The 18561-nt window shown below is 41.7% G+C and overlaps 1 protein-coding gene across 1 annotated transcript in view; it reads right to left on the bottom strand.

Annotated features, from left to right (window-relative positions):
- Window positions 1-747: 747 nt before the first annotated feature.
- LOC103534357 (cytosolic phospholipase A2 epsilon-like) overlaps window positions 748-18561 on the bottom strand; it is a 30402-nt gene continuing 12588 nt past the window's right edge. The window contains exons 4-20 of the mRNA XM_030451812.1: window positions 18293-18424; window positions 17187-17227; window positions 16300-16342; window positions 15688-15751; window positions 14208-14368; window positions 13904-13996; window positions 13205-13242; window positions 12340-12496; window positions 10339-10475; window positions 9623-9845; window positions 8328-8442; window positions 7149-7286; window positions 6092-6199; window positions 3941-4132; window positions 3473-3639; window positions 1886-2069; window positions 748-965 (exon numbers count right to left, since the gene is read on the bottom strand). Coding sequence (XP_030307672.1) covers window positions 748-965; window positions 1886-2069; window positions 3473-3639; window positions 3941-4132; window positions 6092-6199; window positions 7149-7286; window positions 8328-8442; window positions 9623-9845; window positions 10339-10475; window positions 12340-12496; window positions 13205-13242; window positions 13904-13996; window positions 14208-14368; window positions 15688-15751; window positions 16300-16342; window positions 17187-17227; window positions 18293-18424 — 2211 coding nt within the window. The remainder of the gene's footprint in view (window positions 966-1885; window positions 2070-3472; window positions 3640-3940; window positions 4133-6091; window positions 6200-7148; window positions 7287-8327; window positions 8443-9622; window positions 9846-10338; window positions 10476-12339; window positions 12497-13204; window positions 13243-13903; window positions 13997-14207; window positions 14369-15687; window positions 15752-16299; window positions 16343-17186; window positions 17228-18292; window positions 18425-18561) is intronic.

Raw genomic sequence — 18561 nt, 5'->3', positions numbered from 1 at the left:
ATTAAATGGCACTTTAGGGAGACAAGTGCAGTGCACACACATGATCTAAGAGGTAACACAGTAGAGAAGAGCAATGGTACTTCATAACAAATTCATGTCTGATTTAATTGATAAGAATAGATGTTATCAAAGACCTAAAAGGCTACTCAAGCATATCCAACAAAAACTAATTATCTTTTGTAAAATATATATATTTCACCACAGTTCATGACCAAAAAAAAAAAAACCAAAACAAACACCTGGGAAACAAAATTCTTATAAGGCAAAATATCATTTAATTGAAGGTAGTAAAACAAAGTAAATTGTTTAAATTGCTACTACTACTTGGTCACTACCTGTGTCAGAAGAAAGCTTTATGGATTTGCTACTGATGGTCCTGAAAAAATATTTCATTTTGCAGATGAAAAATACTAGTGACTAGCTACCAAAACAATAGGAGATTGCAGGGACCTAGAGCTAAAACTGCTACCCCATCACACAAAGCTGAATCTTCACCTCTTAAGCTCCTATTGAGATTGTGTTAACAACACAGATTACTGTGCTGGATATCACAACTCTGAGTCAAAAAACCAGCTACTGCTTAGTAAAACAAACCACATGGCTCCAAAACAAATACTTCAAGTTGTCTTTTCTGAGAGGGCTACTGAGCTAGAAAGAGAGAGCATCTGCCAAGAATATCACATATGTGCTGTTGTGGTAAATAGTTGGTGAGGGAGAATAAAATGCTGTTTAAGCACAGCAATGTGCTCATGCTGGCTGGCTCAGAGCTTGCTTCTTCCGTGCCACAGCCGTGCGCAAAGCGTAGAGAATCTTGTTCTCATTGTTCATGATGTTGTAGTTTGTCAGCTTCAGGAGCTTGTTGAAATCTTCAGCTTTCAGTGACACTTCCTTCGTTGAGTACGGGGAGTAGAAACCGGAGATATCAACCTTGCCCTGCTCCATTTCATCTGCACTACGTGCCATGCCTGTCAAGGGGGAAAAAAAAAACCAACAATGTTTGTGCAGCCCCAGGGAATTACAGTACTCTGAAAGACAGTGACAAAAATATTTCAGAGAGATGTAATTGCTATGAAGAGCAGTGCTATAAAGTCTGGAAAATGGATTTTGGAAACCTGTCACTAAACCTCCATTCCATTGCAACCAGCACCTTCTACTGGCCTGCTCTTGGCATGTCACTTTGTGTGGTTACAGATGCTCAAGTCTGCTGGTTCTTCAGTAGTAAAGGTAAAGGTAGTAGATGTAAAGCTAAAAGTAAAGTTAAAAGTAAAAATAGTAAAGGTAAAGCTAGTAGATGTAAAGCTAAAAGTAAAGTTAAAAGTAAAAATAGTAAAGGTAAAAGGAATAGAACAATATAAAGGACACAAGGAAGTAGAATATGAGTAGCCTTGGAAAACAGAATTTCAAAGTCTGCATCTCAAATACTAGCCCACAAAGACACAGCAGCTGTATGACTTTACCTACCAGTGCTTTGATTTTCCAACAACACATTAAATAGCCCAAATAGAAAGCAGAGTGGCCCTTCATAGAACCATGCTGTACTGTACAGCTAATTCTGTCCTGATCTGACTGTCATAAAAACACATAACCTGAAAAATATGCTTTGTTCTACACTCTAAAATAAACTTTTAGAGATCACAAGGAGAAATTAATTCCCATTCTTCTACTTGAGGAACATGTCACTTCTTTCACTGAATTGCCCCAAGACTCAAACTAATATTATGCACAGGATTCCACCTGATTTTGCAGTTTTTGTCATTGCATTTTGCAGTACGTTCTCTTCTAGGAATAAGCAAACAAAGGATTTTTGTACTGGGATGAGGGAAAAATACCCAGGCTGTGAGAAAGTTCATTTGATCAACAGAATTATCTGGGTACTGTAACTTACCAGGCTCTACATATTTTTGGAAAGTATCATTCACTAATGGAAAATAAAGCAGCACAGGAGCTCCTGGGGTGTCTGTGCCATCAAACACGTAGCACTCTTCCAGGTTCTTCTCATCATCCTTCAGTCCAATGCTGGGAAATGGAATTTCCTGTTGTGAGAAGTATCTGGCAGCCTGCTTCAGGGGCTGGTGATGCCCAACAGCAACAGCATAAGGAATGAAGAAAAGAGACCCAAAATCAGGATGCAAGTGAAGCCAAGTTGCACATAACAAACTGGTAGTGCTGGACAGTCAGCAATAATGCCAAGACCTGTAGCCCCAGGGACTGTTTTTCTCTTGCCTGAAGAGCTGTTTGGAAACTGTCTTAAAGGAGAACATTCAATATCAAGATGGCAAAAAGGTTTAAATATGTACCAAGGCACATCCCTAAAATGGGAACATAACTTAGGAACAGATTAATATTAATTCAAAGCATGTTCTAGAGCATCATTAATTAAAGAACTAAGTCAGAAAAATGTAGACATAAAACCCCCTAAATTTGTGGTCCCAGTCTGTAAGATTCACAGTCAGATTATTTGTCTGCAGAGCAGTTTAACTTGTGAGTTGACTGCAACAGACTTTAGAAAGGCTTTGAGATCAACTTCACGATTTCTATAACTTTGAATTTTAGAAATCAAGTGTTCTTGCAAGATAACAAATTTTAGACCTCAAAATGTAACACTAAAATCATTTATCAGAAAGCTCATTTGTGGATAACCAACTCTGTTAAATTATCTAACAAAACACTGAATTAATTGTTTCCAAAAGACCTCAGAGAACAAGAAAGAAAAGTAGCTTATGCTATTACATATGTTCTTTCTCAGCTACATTACAGAGACAAATATTTTTAATGTTGCATGTAAGAACAGCATGAGAATCTCCTCCACTTGAAAAAGTTTCAAAGCCTTAATCAGTGAACCTTGTGTTTTCTGTGGTGCCTTGCAGTGACATCTTAGAACTACAAGTTTTATTTGGAAGTCTAAACCTGTCTTTTTATGTGGTGAACATCACTTTCAAAATCTGTATAACCATTTTAACCAAGCTGATTTCTGCACACATAGTAAATGCATTTGATACCTTGCTGCAAGCCCACTATTTAAGGAGAAAATTTGTATTTATTAAAAGAGATTAAAGTAAAGAGAAAACAATTCTTCACTCACTAGGTTGTTCTTAGACAGCTAGAAAATCACATATAAAGTAGAAAGACAAATAAAACCTTATATGTTTAGGTAAAACTCAGATTAAATTCAGTATCTGAACCACAGACAAAGTTTTCCCTGGTATATCTGTGCTATTAAACCTAATATATAGCTGTAACAGAAGTTAACTGTGCTGTTCTGTATTTCATTGGTGAAGCACTTACAGCTATTTCAAAAATAGTTGGAGAAAAATAGAGATATCTTCCCCTCTGGGAACTTCCATTCTTCTAAGGTTTGGAAACACCATGTTACTAAATTCCACTAAGTTCCATATTTTACAGGCACCTGTCTGAATGTTGTGGAAAGCAAAGGAAAAGCTGTTACTAAGCAGACAGTTTTCAGACTTCTCACCAAGATCTGTGATCCACCAGTGTAATTTAAGTGTATGATGACGTCCACTTTCCGCTCTGGTCTCATAAGGGGTGGGCAGCTGGTTTCAAAGAAAAAAGCTGCATCCACCATCTCCAGATGCTCTGAGTTGTTTCTCAGCTCATTAGGAGAGGCGTCTAGGGAAGTGTCTAAAGGGTAAAAGATTCAGAGCTGTTAGCAAACTGCAGAAAGGCATTTGTCAACTTAGGAAGCAAAGGGAACACAAGTGCCCCTCCACCTAGGATTTTCCCTTTCCTTTAGGATAGGGTGCAGAAATCCTGAAGTTCCCTTCAGCCTCTCCACTCATGTTTTTGTTGGGTTTTTTTGTCTTCCAAACCCATGAACTGCACCAAAAGCTCAGCAGATGATGTTCCACGTGTGCAGAGCCCCACCCCATCCTAGTCCCCGCTCCAGCTCCCACGATCACCGAGGCAGGAGCACTGCCCACACCTTTCCATTTTGTGAAATGCCCCTGCTGGATGTACTCGTTGTGCATCTGGAAGCCCCTCAGGAAGCTGTGGTACTTGGAGACAGCAGGGCGATCCGTCAGGATATCCCGGAGAGCCGTGGAGATGCTGCTGGTAGGGGTGGACATGCACGTGGGCATCTCGTGAGGCTTCTCCGGCAAGTCGGATTCTTCCTCTACAGATATGGCAGCTGAATTATAAGAATTAATAATTAATAAGAATTAATTATAACAACTAAGAAGAGGCTCAGCACAAAGAGGAAAAAGGGTCAGTGACTCTGTTGTACCAATCATAATCATGTGTTTAAAGCTCTCAGCATTGTGCTATTTTTTCCCTGTGGTCTGCTGTGAATTCTCACTAATTTTTTTTTAAATAATATAGGAACTTATTGTCCTGGTTTGGACCAGGATAAAGGTGATTTTCTGTCTTGTACTTTTGCTTTTAGCTAAATCTCTTGTAAGTAGTTGCACTTGCTGAAATTAACAGCAAGTTTCTCAGTCAGTGTGTGTTTCTAGGACTGATAACACTTGATGTTTATAGTTACTGCTAGAGACTGGTGTGCAGAGCCAAGGGCACTGCTCAGCTCTGAGGAAAACATTTTACCGTCCAGGAGGATACAGAAGTCCCACCTGAGCCCTCCTTTGGGGAGGCTTGTTCTTGTCTTGAACAGACAAGATAGATGCCAGAACTGACCAAACAGAGTATTCCATCCCATATACGTCACACTCAGTATAAATTTGAGGCATCACGAGGGCCGAGCCAGATCTTTTCCTGATTTCCTGCTTCCCTTCCTTCACCCGGCATCCTGGAAGGATCCCGTCCGTTCGTCTGCCTGTGCTCCTGATCCATCCCAGCCCATATCTGTGTGTTCCTGCCTCCAGTTCCCGACTGCTGCCGACTCCAGGATTCCAGCCTGGACTTCCCCAGGGCTGCCCTGCAGCCTCGGTGGTGACGTGAGAGTTATTGGGGGAGAGGGGGGAGGAATGTGGTTTCCATTTTCCTGTATATTTGTATATATTTAGTAATTTTACCTATTTATCATTACTGTTTCATTAAAGTTGTGTAGTTTAGTTTCCAACCCATCAGTCTCTCTCCCTTATTCTCTCTCCTTTCTCTATCAAGGAGAGAGAGATTAATAGAGAGCGTCTGTTATTCGGTTTAATCACCGGGCCAGTGTTAAACCCTGACACCTATTTTTGTTTTCTAAAACCTGTATGACTAAAGGAGTATTTTTCTCATAAAACAACATGGTTTTGGTACACATTAAAGTAATTCACTTCTCCAAGTGAAAAAAAAAAAACCAAACCAATAGGGACAATAATTTTATTTATACATTTGATGGGATTCCTTCTGTTAGATTCCATTCAGGCTAAATGTGAAATTCAAATCTTATTTTTAAAAGAGTAGAAAAAATTGAACATTTTATTTTTAAACTAAATATTTTATAATTTTTTTTTTTTTTTAAGTTTGTTTAGCTTGGTTTGGGTGTAGTCAACCAAATTAAACACAAATTTGCAAGTAATTTGTATAAATCCAAATATAAGAGTTTGTGGTATCTTTCTGTTTAACACAGTCCACTTATAACCCAGGTCTGTTCACTATGAAATCTGGCTTTGCTTGAATTTTAACATGAAGATACTCATGAGAATTTTCAAGGAATGATCTTTCAGTAAGGAGCTGCTTCTCTCAGATGGTGTAACAGAGCTCCAATACATTGACCTCTTTTGACCTCTACTAAATCCTTCAGTTCAGTCAGATTTTGAAGGGGGGAGGCATTGAACAAGATATTGTGTGAATAGATATTGGAATGGAAAGACTCAGTTTTCTCTCTGGATAACAAATAGTTGACATAGTTTTTCATAGAAAGAAGTTCTTTCCAAGCCTTTTAAACACAATCCTTTAGGGACTACTTTATGTACCCTTTCCCAGTTTCCTTCTTATAAAAATCTCACCATTTAAGCAGAGCACTGGCTACTCAGTAAAATCAGACAATTTGATTTTCCCAGTGTGTACCCTGAAGCAAAGACCACCAGGATGACAGAAAAACTCAAAAGATGAGAAATGTGAGCAGAGTTCTCCTGTCACAGAGCCCTGGGGGAATGAGGCCATAAGTCAAAATCTACTTGAAATTTACCTATTTCGGTCACTCTGTCTTGAGTCCACCTGTGCCAGAAGTCCTCTGAATTGTCAGCTGCATGCCAGGCATCCAAGAGGTTTTTGGAGAAGATACTACTCCACATTCCTAGGATGTGGGAGAGATATTGTGAGTAGTGCTGAGGTAAACGCACAGAGGAAGCTCTTTTGAAAACTGCTTTCTGCTCCTTCTGCAGCTCTTCTCTAACTTTATAGTGTTTTTATCAATTTGTTTGCAGAAGTCCATACATCTATTTCAATAGTATAGCTGATTCAGAAGGCAACCTTATTTCAGAAGGAATTTCAAAACAATTCCCCTTCTGCCATGTTTTACCTGGAACAGGTTTGTTTGGTTTTTTTTAGTTTTTGGGATATGTTCTTTTTTTTTTAATTTTACATTGCCGTTTTCCTCATTTTCTTTCCTTTTTCCTTTGATGAAGAAATATTTTCAATTATATTCCTCTCTTTCTTCCACAATTTCCCCTCTTTCTTCCCCTATTAATTTCTGCTCAGCATTTCATTCAACTTCCACAAAGTGGCATGGATTTCAAACTTTCAAAATGTTTTCTAAGCTATAAGAAATAGTGGGTTCATCACAAAAGCAGGGGTTCATCACAACATATTTGTCATTTTAGTTTAATTTTAAGGGGCAATGGTTTAAAACCTGAGGAGGGGAGATTTAGATTAGATATTAGGAGGAAAATCTTTACTTTGAGGGTGGCTCGACAGTGGAACAAGTTGCCCAGTGAAGTTGTGGATGCCCCCTGCATTGAAGTGTTCAAGGCCAGGCTGGATGGGGCCTTTAGCAACCTAGTGGTAGATGTCCCTGCCCATAGCAGGGGGTTTGGAACTAAATGATCCCTTCCAGCCCTAGCCAGTCTATGATTCTATGAAATTATAAAACCTCGTTTGAGAGAGTCTCAGGAGACAGGCTTGGATTTCATCTGACTGACCCAGTACCTCTGCTGCCACATGCAGAACAGGTTTCTAAGGACTACTTTCCAGAATCATGAGTCTATTTAATAAAATCTTGTCTGTCCCCTAGGCTGGGGAGTCACCTTGCATGAAGCAGATCCGGGACTCAGGGAGCTTCTTCATCAGGCGACCCATGAAGAACTCACTTCCAAAATTCTCTGAACGGATGAAGGCTCCGTACTTCAGGAACCCCACCTCATAGGGGGTGAACTCCACCCACTCTGCCAACACACACACCAGCAATGTTAGATTCCATACTAAAAAACAGTCAAGTCAACAGACATGGAATAAACTTTTCTTTGCCCTCGCAGGCAAGCTGGCTTAGCACCTGTACTAAGCAAACCCTGCTGACAGCTGCCACTGAACCAGCTGTCACACTGCCTGCACATTAGGCTCTGTTCTCTTTTCTTTTCTTTTCTTTTCTTTTCTTTTCTTTTCTTTTCTTTTCTTTTCTTTTCTTTTCTTTTCTTTTCTTTTCTTTTTCTTTCTTTTTTCTTTTCTCTTTTCTTTTCTTCTTTTCCTTCCCTTCCCTTTTCCCTTTCCTTTCCTTTTCCCTTTCCTTTCCTTTCTCCTTCCCTTTTTCCTTTTCCCTTTCCTTTCCTTTTCCTTTCCTTTTCCTTTTCCTTTCCTTTTCCTTTTCCTTTCCTTTTCCTTTTCCTTTTCCTTTCCTTTCCTTTCCTTTCCTTTCCTTTCCTTTCCTTTCCTTTCCTTTCCTTTCCTTTCCTTTCCTTTCCTTTCCTTTCCTTTCCTTTCCTTTCCTTTCCTTTCCTTCCCTTCCCTTCCCTTCCCTTCCCTTCCCTTTCCTTTCCTTTCCTTTCCTTTCCTTTCCTTTCCTTTCCTTTCCTTTCCTTTCCATCTAGCTAGTGGAAAGTTTTTTAAGGGTAGTGGACAAGAACAGTGGTTGTCTGCTATTTCAATTGCCTTTAATCAACCATGAAAAACACACCTTAAGGAAATTCAAAACTCCAGTGAATAACATTCCTTAAGAATTCATTGTGTTTCTGAGACAGTGCCACAGCTCTATAATGCATTGTTAGTCTGAAGTTAATATCTGACCACTCACACTTACATACCAGGAGGTCTTACAATATACTGAACTCTTGCTGTCTGACCTGTGGCTGCCCAGTTACTCTTTACATCTTTGAACAGGTCTTCTCCTGGCTTGCAGTGAGAATTTAAAACAATTCATCATTATTCACACTATCCCCATGGTTTGTCTCCCTGGCTAAAAATATAGGTCTTTGTCAGAATTGAAACATTACCTCTAAAATCCTTGGTGGCAACTTTGTCCTTGACATTGAGGGCAAGGTAGATGGGCAGTGGGTTCTGACCCCGATTCACTGATCGACGTTGATCAGAAAGTCTGTGGTGGCATTTCTGGATATGGGAGGGAAAAATAAACCAAACAAAACCAGCTGATAATTAGTTCCTTATAGACATCAGCTTATAAAGTCTGAATATGGGATGTAATTTTCCAGAATTTCCTTGTAAAATTATTTCCATATGCTTTAATAACAAAGGGAAGCAAAACCATGGGATAAGGAATAATATTTAAGACAAGCAGCAGTGTTCCACAGTCACTATACAATGATAGTAATGAGTTACTTCAGGTGCTATTCTAACCTTACATTGCTATAAGTAAGTGAAAAAAAATAGTGACAGTTAGATCTGGGTAATTGAGCTGTTAGCACATACTTCATATGTTGAACATTTAAGTTCTTGAAGGCAGCATGTTAATGACCCATCTAAACAATATTTTTTTTTAACTTTTCAAAGTTTAAATTTAAAGTTCACATGCACCAAGAAAAATGCATGAGCTGTCCAATGCTAACAATTTATCTTATACATAAAATGGAGATTTTTAGTATTCTTAATCTAAATTAAATCCTAGCTAATTCTCCTATGCACATTCTGAAATAGGATATGAAATGAGCGTGTTTCATTTTATCTGTTTGACCTAGACAAAATATATACCAAGCTTACAGGATCTAAAATAAAATAACTTTTCCTCCAGCCATCATCAGTCTGCTAGATCACACTGAAAGTTTTGTTTATGCCATTACATCAAAATTAGGAACAGGAGGCCATGAGAAATAAAATCCAAAGCAGCTGAAATGCACCTGCAAAATCACAATTTCTGTAGCTAAGATGTCTCAGGAGCTTTGGATCTTTCTCATCAGTAAAGTGCAGTAACTACACATGGGGTAGACCTGGTGCATTCAAGGTATGACTGCAGCTTATGTAAATATTGTAGCAGTGTAGACATAAATGGACCATAAAAAGCACCTAAGAACCTCAAAAATTTCTTGGACAGCTATCAAGATAACTAGCATGCTGGTTCCCTTAGAGACAGTCCCAGCATTTCTGTGACTTTGTGTTTCAGTGTAGATACATGCTTTGAATCCAAGTATTTAAAGTATATAAGTGGTCTTCTACCTACATTCCAAGTTCAGTGCTATAGGCCTGGTGTTTCTTCCTAAGGTTTTAATGTCTTGTTAATGGTCATAAATATCAAGTCACCAAATTTTTGAAAAAAAAAGATATATGTAGACATTACCCCATCATTTAACATGGATTCAATCATGAGCCCCCAGAGATCAATAAAAGATGTTTTATGTCCTGCTTGGGTCCTTTGGCTCAGCTCTCTGTAATAATTTCTCAGACTTCTTAAGGAAAAAGCCCCCTTCTTGCACTTGGCTGCTTGCTTCCGAGCTTCGATAATTATTTCTCCAAGATCGTTACGTGACCACTCAGCATCTTCATACAGTTTTGTCATTGTCCTGCAGACAAGAAACATGATGGAAAGTGAAAAGAAAAGAAATGAAGAAGACACTTTTGAAATACACTTCACATAGCTTTGGGCAAGTGGTGTTTTATCTTAAGGTTACTCTCCTCTGAGCTTTGAGCAGAAATGGAAGTCTAAAGGCAAAAGTCAAAAATCACTTGATCTGTGATCCAACACAAGCAGCTACAACTCTCTATGTTGTTTCTCTCCTACATTAAATAACCATAACGGATCATTTTGCATCAGATTAAGGATGTTTGGACTTCCAGTAAAGTCTCCTTTTCTGGTTCTGGCTAAGTTATTTCAGTGACACTAAATGTGTCATGCACAACAGACCTTTGTGGGTGACTCTGGCTTTCATAGACCAAAGATGGAAGTAATAACTCAACAAACCCCTTTTACCCTTGCAGAAATGTCAAGCCTAGACAAAGCATCAGTTTTGCTTGACAGAACAAAATCCAAACAACAGTATCAAAATGACTCCTCACCAAGTTGTGCCAGATGAGCCACTGATGTACGAAATGCAATCCAGAAGACGCAACTTTTGAAGACCCAAAATGCTGCCATACATGGCAGTCAGTGCTCTTATCCCACATCCCGTTGTGGTCACAGCCACTATAGGCACCTGTTCAGCAAGAAAAAAAAAAATATGGAAAACATATGTGTATAAATGTTATTAAGGCACATCCATGTGTCTTGGGTAAGTGCCACGGTGTTTGGAAGCAGGAGGGGCCACAGGGGTGTCTCCTGTGAGAAGCTGCTGAAAGCTCCCCCAGTTCCAATCCCTGCCCCACCTCTGCCCAAAGCCAAGCAAATATGGGAAGATAGGTGCAACTCTGTAAGAAACATATTCAAAAAAGGGTAAACAAAACTGGAAAAAAAAAAAGACCTGCAGAGCAGAAGGGAGGAAGAGGTAACAGGAATTCCAGAGCAAAGACACCAAAGTCAATGAGGAAAGAGAGGGAGAAGGTGCTCAAGAAAAGATTTCCCCACACCCCATGATGAGATGGCAGCTGTGCCCTGCAACCCATGGACCTGGATTTGCAGCTACTGAAGGGGCTTCTGCCAGGAATTGGGGGGGCCACAGGGGTGGCTCCTGGGAGAAGCTGCTGGAAGCTCCCCTGGCTCAAATTCTGTCCTTGCCCAAGGCCCAGCAGATGTGGGAAGCTGGATGTGCCTCTGTGAGTAACACATTCCAGAAAAGGGAAACAAAACTGAAAAAATAATTTTTAAAAGGACCCTCAGAGCAGAGTAGAGGATGAAGTGAAAGAGCAAGGCCAAAGAGAAGACACCAAGGTCAGTGAAGAAGGAGGGGAAAAGGTGCTCGAGCAAAGGTTCCACCCCAGCCAATGGTGAGATGGAGGCTGTGCCCCTGCAGCCATGGAGGAGCGCGGTGGAGCAGTCCCTGAAGGAGCACAGTAGGGTAAAAGTGGATTTGTAGCCCCTGAAGTGTCACAGATGGGCAGATGTGGAGCTGCAGCCTGTGCAGGATGGCAGAGAGGGGCAGATGTGGCTCTGCAGCCATGGAGGAGCCCATGGCAGGGGAGGTGACTGTTCCCGCAGCAGCCGTGACTCTGTGGGCAGCTCGGGATGGAGCAGTTCCTGAGGGAGTGCACCCCATGGGAGGGACTCATGTCCCAGGGGTTCCTGAAGGACTCTGTCCCCTCAGAGGGACCCCGCGTTGGAGCAAGGGAAGAATTCCCTTCTGAGACTGAAGGAGAGGCAGAAACACCGTGTGGTGAACTGACCCCAAATCCCCATTCCCTACCTCCTTTGCTGCTGAGGGGAAAGCAGGAGTGAAGCAGTTTGGGGATGGGGAAGATGGGAGGGCTGTGGGGAAGGTACTAAGATTTGCTCATGTTTACTCTGCTCCTGGGAGATTAAATTAGGAACTTTTTCTTCCCCAATTGAGTCTGTCTGGGTTTGCCTGTTACTGTAGCTGCAGAGTGTAAACGTCCCTGTTCTTGTCCGGATTAAAGAGCCCTTCAGTGGGTTTCTCCCCCCTGTCCCACAGTGTGTAAGGGGGGTTGGTGAGCAGAGGCTGGGTTTGTACCCACTGGGTGTAAACTGGGACACCATGACAAAAGATGACAGAGATGCAAAAGCAACATCCACAAGATAGCAAAATAAAACATGGATTAGAGATAAATAAACATCCCTCCATGGGTTATAAATAACACAAGTTGCTGGGCAGACCTGTGGGGTATACAAGAAGATCCTGACACTTTGAGAAGGATTTTTGAGAACCGTGGAGCAAACTCATTGGTTTTAAACCCCTTCAAATGATTTACTTGAAAGCCAAGTGGAATTAGAGACTTTGCTCATCCAGATAGACTGCTGAGCTCTCTGGCTGAGGTGACCCTGACAGGGCAGACAGTGTGCTGGACCTGCTCCCACAGCTCCTCTCTCCTCATCCAGATGGAGGGGAGAAATCCAGGCTTGAGGGAAAGGAGAGAGAAAAATTGTGCACCAATGCTTTTCCTCATCACCTCATGGTCTTGCAGATCTTCGCCTAGATGAAGAACCTCCTTCAGTGCAGCAGCAACCACTTTCTTCCTGTTCTGCAGGAAATTCTGCTCATCAATGCACAGGTCAAACCCCAGGCGGGTGTCAAGGCTTCTTGGCCTGAAACACATACCCTGAGTCCTGAGACCAGGGTACAAATATTCTTGTATTATTATTCACAGTTGTCAGCTCCAGCCATACTTGTCTGTGGTTACAGGCCAGCTTGTGGGCAGTATCATGTAATTAACTATTGAGAAAGAGCAAGACCACAAACAGGCCTCTGCTAATTGCTGTAGTTGCTGACAAGAATGCAAATGGGAAGGCAGAGCAGGATATAACGTGGTGGTCCTGGTATGGAAACAAGATTCCTACAACACACTTCTGGCTTTATTTGCCCATATAATTCACTGTTCAAGTTTCAGTAGTCCCTGCCAGACAGGTCTGTAACTGCTGCCAACAGGCCCTGCAGGGAAAAAGCTGCCATTGCCTTGCTGTTATTTTGTTTGTATAATACAGAAATATAATTTCTTTGTGGAGCTGCTGTCTCCATCTGTGGGCATAACAGTGCACACATATCTAGCTCTGCTTACAGAGCTGCACAAACAGCTTGGAAACTTGAAGAAAAGGGGACCCATGATTTAATTTTCCAGCACTGTAAAAGGAGAACCTGGCAAACAAAAGCCTGCACTGTAAAAGGAGAGCCTGGCAAACAAAAGCCTGCAACCGCAAGATGAACACACCTCTGCTTACAACCCAGCCTGTATGGACCCCTGTTGATTTCAAATGAGCTTTGTGTAGGTGCAAATGTCTTCCAGTGACAGGATCAGGTCTTGCTGGAGACACACTTACCATTCATTTGCCTTTGTGTACAAGTCAATTGTCCTGTCCTGAAAATCGCAATACAAAGAGTGTAAGCATGCTCAGGTCATTAATCCTGTGCCTTCCTCCCCCATTCCATCTACAGGCTGAATTTTACTCTTTGCTGTCACAATTCAGGGGCAGAATGTTGCCAGCCCTAGTCTGGGTTGTGAGAGATATAACAGGCTCTAGTATGGTCCAAATAGACTGTACAGGGCTGAACACAAGAGGACCATCCACCCGAGCCAGGTGGGCTTAGGGCCCCTCAGCTTTTCATAGGTGAACACCTCAGTTTTCCAGGAAAGTCACTGAAAAAGCTCAGTATCTGAACCACAGGCATATGGATGGGATGTTCTTTGGTTTATCATCTGCTTCAGGCTTTCCCTTTGCAAATGTTTTAATTGTCATCCCCACTACTGTTAGCTCGCATGCCATGTTGATAAATGCATTTGATATGTCCTGAGGAAATTACTTTAAACTCAGAACAGGGTTGAAAGGCATGCCTGGGACCACATGCGGAACAAAAGAAAAACAAAATTTTGCATAATTGCAGAGTGACTGTAATTCACACATTACACTGTAACACATGGCATGTCTGACAGGAACTGAATCACTGACATGCAAGACTCTTCATCATGTACCAAAGTGAACATGAGCTGGGCTGGTTTTTTGAGAAAAACTTGTTCTTACCTCTGCTATGGTTATTTTCTCTTGTATAGGAAGCAAGTTCAGAGGCAGAGTCACAGACTCATCCATATTTATTTCATTTTGACCCGATAGAGACTGGAAAAAGAGAGTAAAAAAAAGACAGACAGTTATGTACTACTCAAAAACTAAGGAAAAAAAGATTAAAGCAGTGTCCCCTACCTCAGTGACATACATGCACCTACTGATTCCCTGCATACACAGATCTGCACACACACTGAGAGGTCTTAGAGGTCCCCAAGGAAATAGACAGCAAAGAACCAGCTTCACATTAGAGGGGATCACATACCCTGCTGAGCGTCCTCCGCTGTGGCAGAGCCACGGTGAGAGCTGACTGATTGTACTTGATGTAGTGGAACCTAGCTGGGGAGGTTGGACAGATGCAGGAGCTCAGTGTGTGGGTTTGGGTTCCTTCAAATGACCCATCCACAGTCAACGCAAACTTCCTTTCTGAAACAAGGGAGTTTCAGGTTTAAGCTCTTCAAAAAAAATGTGGATAATTTGTTTGCACAGCCATACATGTTTTTCTTAAGCATTGAATTTTGATACCTGGATTATAGGATAGATTATTAGAACCCTTTAGAACCTTAAATTAACAGAACCCTTCAAGCTTTTGGGTTTCAACTTCAGAGCTCGTCTACAAATCGTGCCATACAGTAAGCGCTGCTATAGTACTACTGCACTCCCATATATACAGTGATTGTTGAGAATACCTCCCTACTCATTAGATAATGGTTCACAGATGCTAATGGGTTTTGGTGGGGAAAAAAAGTGCTCTCTCCTGAAAGTCTGAAATTTGCCAAGTACTTCAGTGGTAAGACAGTACATGGCACTAAAATAGTAGTCTGATACAATAATAGTAATGTATTTTGAAAATTGCAGACTCTTGGGAGAAGCTTTTCTTTTTCTGTAGGAGAGCATAGTTCTCTTTGAAACTAGTAAAATCTCAGTCCCTCTATCCCCTTTCCCTTTAACTTCAATGTGTAATATTTCTTTTGAAACACTTTATAACATTTGAGAAAATGACATCCAGTGGGTTTTGGCCTCCCTATAATAAGGCTCAGATATGCCTCTTCAAGTAATTGAAAAATAGTCTTTATATAGGATGGACTCATCCTAGGTTCAAGGTGAAATATACTCAGTAAATCCACACTCAAAGGGATATAATCAGCTTTCAAAAGAATTATGCTACTCAAGCATTTTCAGCCACATCTAGCAAACTTCTTCACTGTGACCACTGAGCTCAGCTGGATCATCCTCGTGCTTGAAACAGTTGGATCGGGGCCATCAGGAGATGTCAGAGTGAGATGTTTGAAAAATTGTGTGGATGATACACAGGTCCATGAACATGGACTCAACATGGTAGTGATATGCTGCTTAAAATGTGCAACAAATGTGTTTGTTATTATACCAAGTGTCTTGTGTTTCACCTAGTGGCATATTTCATATTGTTACGTCCAAATAGATTTTAAGAAGTTAAACTGATAAGAAGCCTAGTCCTCATTCTGCTAATTTTCTTTGTCTCTGAATCCAGAAAGAGTAGGAATTAACTCCAGTTTAGAACTAAGTAACTAAATGAATAAAATCATTTCTCTGCACAAATACTTGGGGAAATTCTAAGCATCTGACATGATATTATTATAGAGGAGATATATATATATATATATAATATATATTATATTATCCTTCAAACCAGGATGTTTAAGCACAGAAAACTGAGTGCTTTAGCCACAAACTGGCACCCAGAGTTGCTCTGTAAGTCAGCTCACCTGTATTGTCCCTCCTCAGCCTCCCACCATTCACCTGCACTTCCAAACAGGCAACTTCACGAGACTGTAAGAGACAACCAGGGAAAGAGAAGAAGGTGTTCACTGTCAGCCCAGTTCTGCCTTGGACAAGTGTGGGGTGAGGAGGCTTGGGGCATAAACCTTGGGGGACAGTGCCAGCCTGCAAAACCCCTACCAGGTATAGGGAGGTGGCATTTGGCTTCCATATGGGAATTGAGAGAACATGGAGAGGTGAGGAAAGAGGAGGGGGCTGCTCATCCCCACCTGCAGCCCTGCAGGGGCCTGGGGGAGGACTGACTGCAGGGGAATGTCCCTTGGACTGGGTGCTCAGTCCCCTCTTCCTGGGCAGAAGGAGGGATGCTGTCCCCCTGAGCTGGGTTTGGGCAGAGGTTAATGCTGGCAGCAGCTCACAGCTTTTGCAGCATCTTCCCACCAACAGGGACCATGTAGGAAAGCCAAGACAGACATCAGGTGCAGCCTGCATCTCAGCTCATCCCTCCATGCCCCCATGTGGAGTACTGCTCAGTACCTTAAGTAACAGCTTTGCAAGAAGCTTTGCTAATGGCAGGGAAAGAATTATGGAATAAAAATTACCACTAAAACTCCATTAGTAGTGATGATTTCGGGAGGATCCGGACTAAAAGACAAAATGGAAACCAATCAGTTCAAAACCAGCACTGTCCATCACCTTTAATCATTAGTTCTTTATCTTCAAAAGTCTGCCTTTGGACAGGCATCATGGGCAGACAGCAGAAGCATCCAAGCTGGACTTTCAGGCCAATTTGCTTCTCACAGGCTTGAGTCTGAACTTTATACACAGAGGAACACCTCACTCTATCAGACAGCATCATTTTCTGACACACTGAAGCAAATTTACACAGGCATAGCACAATTACACCATTGCCCTGTACTCCTCACTTCAAACCTCTGGGATCAGAGCTGAAAAAACAGTGAATTCATCCATCATCCAACAGAAAAAGAGGGAAAATATTGACATTTACCTTAAAAATCAACTAACGCCACTAGAATTGGTTTACATGCCCATTCTCTCTGTAAGCTGTACAGTCAACTTAGAAACACATGAAAAAAAGTATTTTTAATCTATTCCAACATCTAAAACAAAACACAAGCATCATTTTCACACTGAGAAAGCAAACACCTGGGATCTCACAGGAAGGAGCAAAAAGGGTTTGAAACTTAAAAGTTCCTCCTGTGCAGAATGCCCCTTGCAGCCCAGTGAGCAGCAGCCATCAGGGAATCTCCATGCTGCCATCAACATCTGTGGCACCTTCTCCATGTGTTTGGATGCTCAGTGTGGGTGCACACCTATCCTACACTGTCCTGCACCCCTTCTCTGTTCCATGCCCTACATAAGCACTTGCTGCACAACTCAAGTTCCCCTCTGCTGTATTCAGATCATGAGCATGTTCTGGGGCTACAAGGATCAGTTGATGATTTTCCACCTATTTGGCCTTACACACCTGCTCTCCATTGTGAATTCCACCTCCAGCTCCTCTTTTCCCTGTGGAAGAAAACGAATGCAGTCACTTGCAGGTGACTGATTTTCCTGTGAAGAGATGCCCTACAGGGATTCGTGCTCTTCAGGGGACTCCATGATCCAGTGCCCACCTTTCATTACTGAGCATGCAACATTTTTTATTTTCTTCATGTTGTATCTGCTGTACTTCTAGTGTCACCTACTTCTAACATCATATCCATTATTTTAGCAGACTCCTACTTCAGACCTTGCAGGCCAAATATAATTCATACTCCAGGGCCTCTTGGCTGCACTTTTTTGCAGTTGTGGCTTCCTCAGGCTCTAATTGCTCTTGACTGATCCTTAGCCTGAGCAGGGTTGGATTTAGTGCTCCCCAATCACCCTGCCCCTCTCCCAGCCCTCACCCACAGCCTCTGCAGATGGGCCTGGTGGCAGAATTATAGAGTGGCAGACTTGGACATAGGAAGTCCAGGATGTTCTGGAGTGTCTGTTCATGTAGACTCACTGTGTACTCAGTCTTCATCTTCATATTTTGTAATTTCCTCCTCCTGTATAAGGAAGAGACAGCATCTCCAAAACGGGGATCAAATCAAACCAGCACTCACTGAAGTTAACCACTTAGAGCACCAACACTGTGCTTAAAACTTCAGTAAAAAGTTGTCTCCACCTTGTGAAATCAAGACCTGCTGAAAAACTTACTAAATGAAAATTGTCTTGGCAGCTTATGGCTGCAGATCACTCCTTTTATATTAGCAGAAAATAATGGACAGCTCAGAGCCACCAATTCCAGCTGCAAAAGGACACCCAAAACTGCTGTGGTAAACTCTCAGTATTTTGACATCAAGCACTGCAATGAGACAATCAAGTTCAGTAATGTGTACTAACTCTGCCTGTCAAAGCAGCACCCAAAATCTACAGTAATTACAGAAATAGCACAAAGTGTCAGCCCCTGGAACAAACAGACATACTCAGGCGGCTTAATGGACAGTAAGAAAGGCTTCCATATGTGACATGTGACAGGAAAGATGAGCTAACTACATTCTCACCTGACCACATCCCCTCAGCTTTGTCCTTGAGTTTTATCCATACCTGAGGATTCAGCTGAAAACACAGCTTAATGTTTTCCCCAAGCTGGATTTTGGAAACATCAAAGAAGACAGTGAGGAGATGGTCATCTTGAGTCACATTGTCCTCATCACAAACTTTCAGCTCCAGAATGTTCTGGAATCAAAAGAAAAAGAGAGAGCATCAGGTTTAGCAAACAGAAGATGCCACAGATGTTTTGGCTTAGCTACAGGAATCAGGTGAAGAAATTCAAAGCCGAAAACAAAGGCAAGAGTGAAATAGAAATGCTGCAG

The sequence above is a fragment of the Calypte anna genome, chromosome 5A (assembly GCF_003957555.1).
Source record: "Calypte anna isolate BGI_N300 chromosome 5A, bCalAnn1_v1.p, whole genome shotgun sequence".
Taxonomy (NCBI): domain Eukaryota; kingdom Metazoa; phylum Chordata; class Aves; order Apodiformes; family Trochilidae; genus Calypte; species Calypte anna.
The sequence above is the reverse complement of the archived record's forward strand: the minus strand, read 5'-3'. Positions and strand labels throughout refer to the sequence as shown.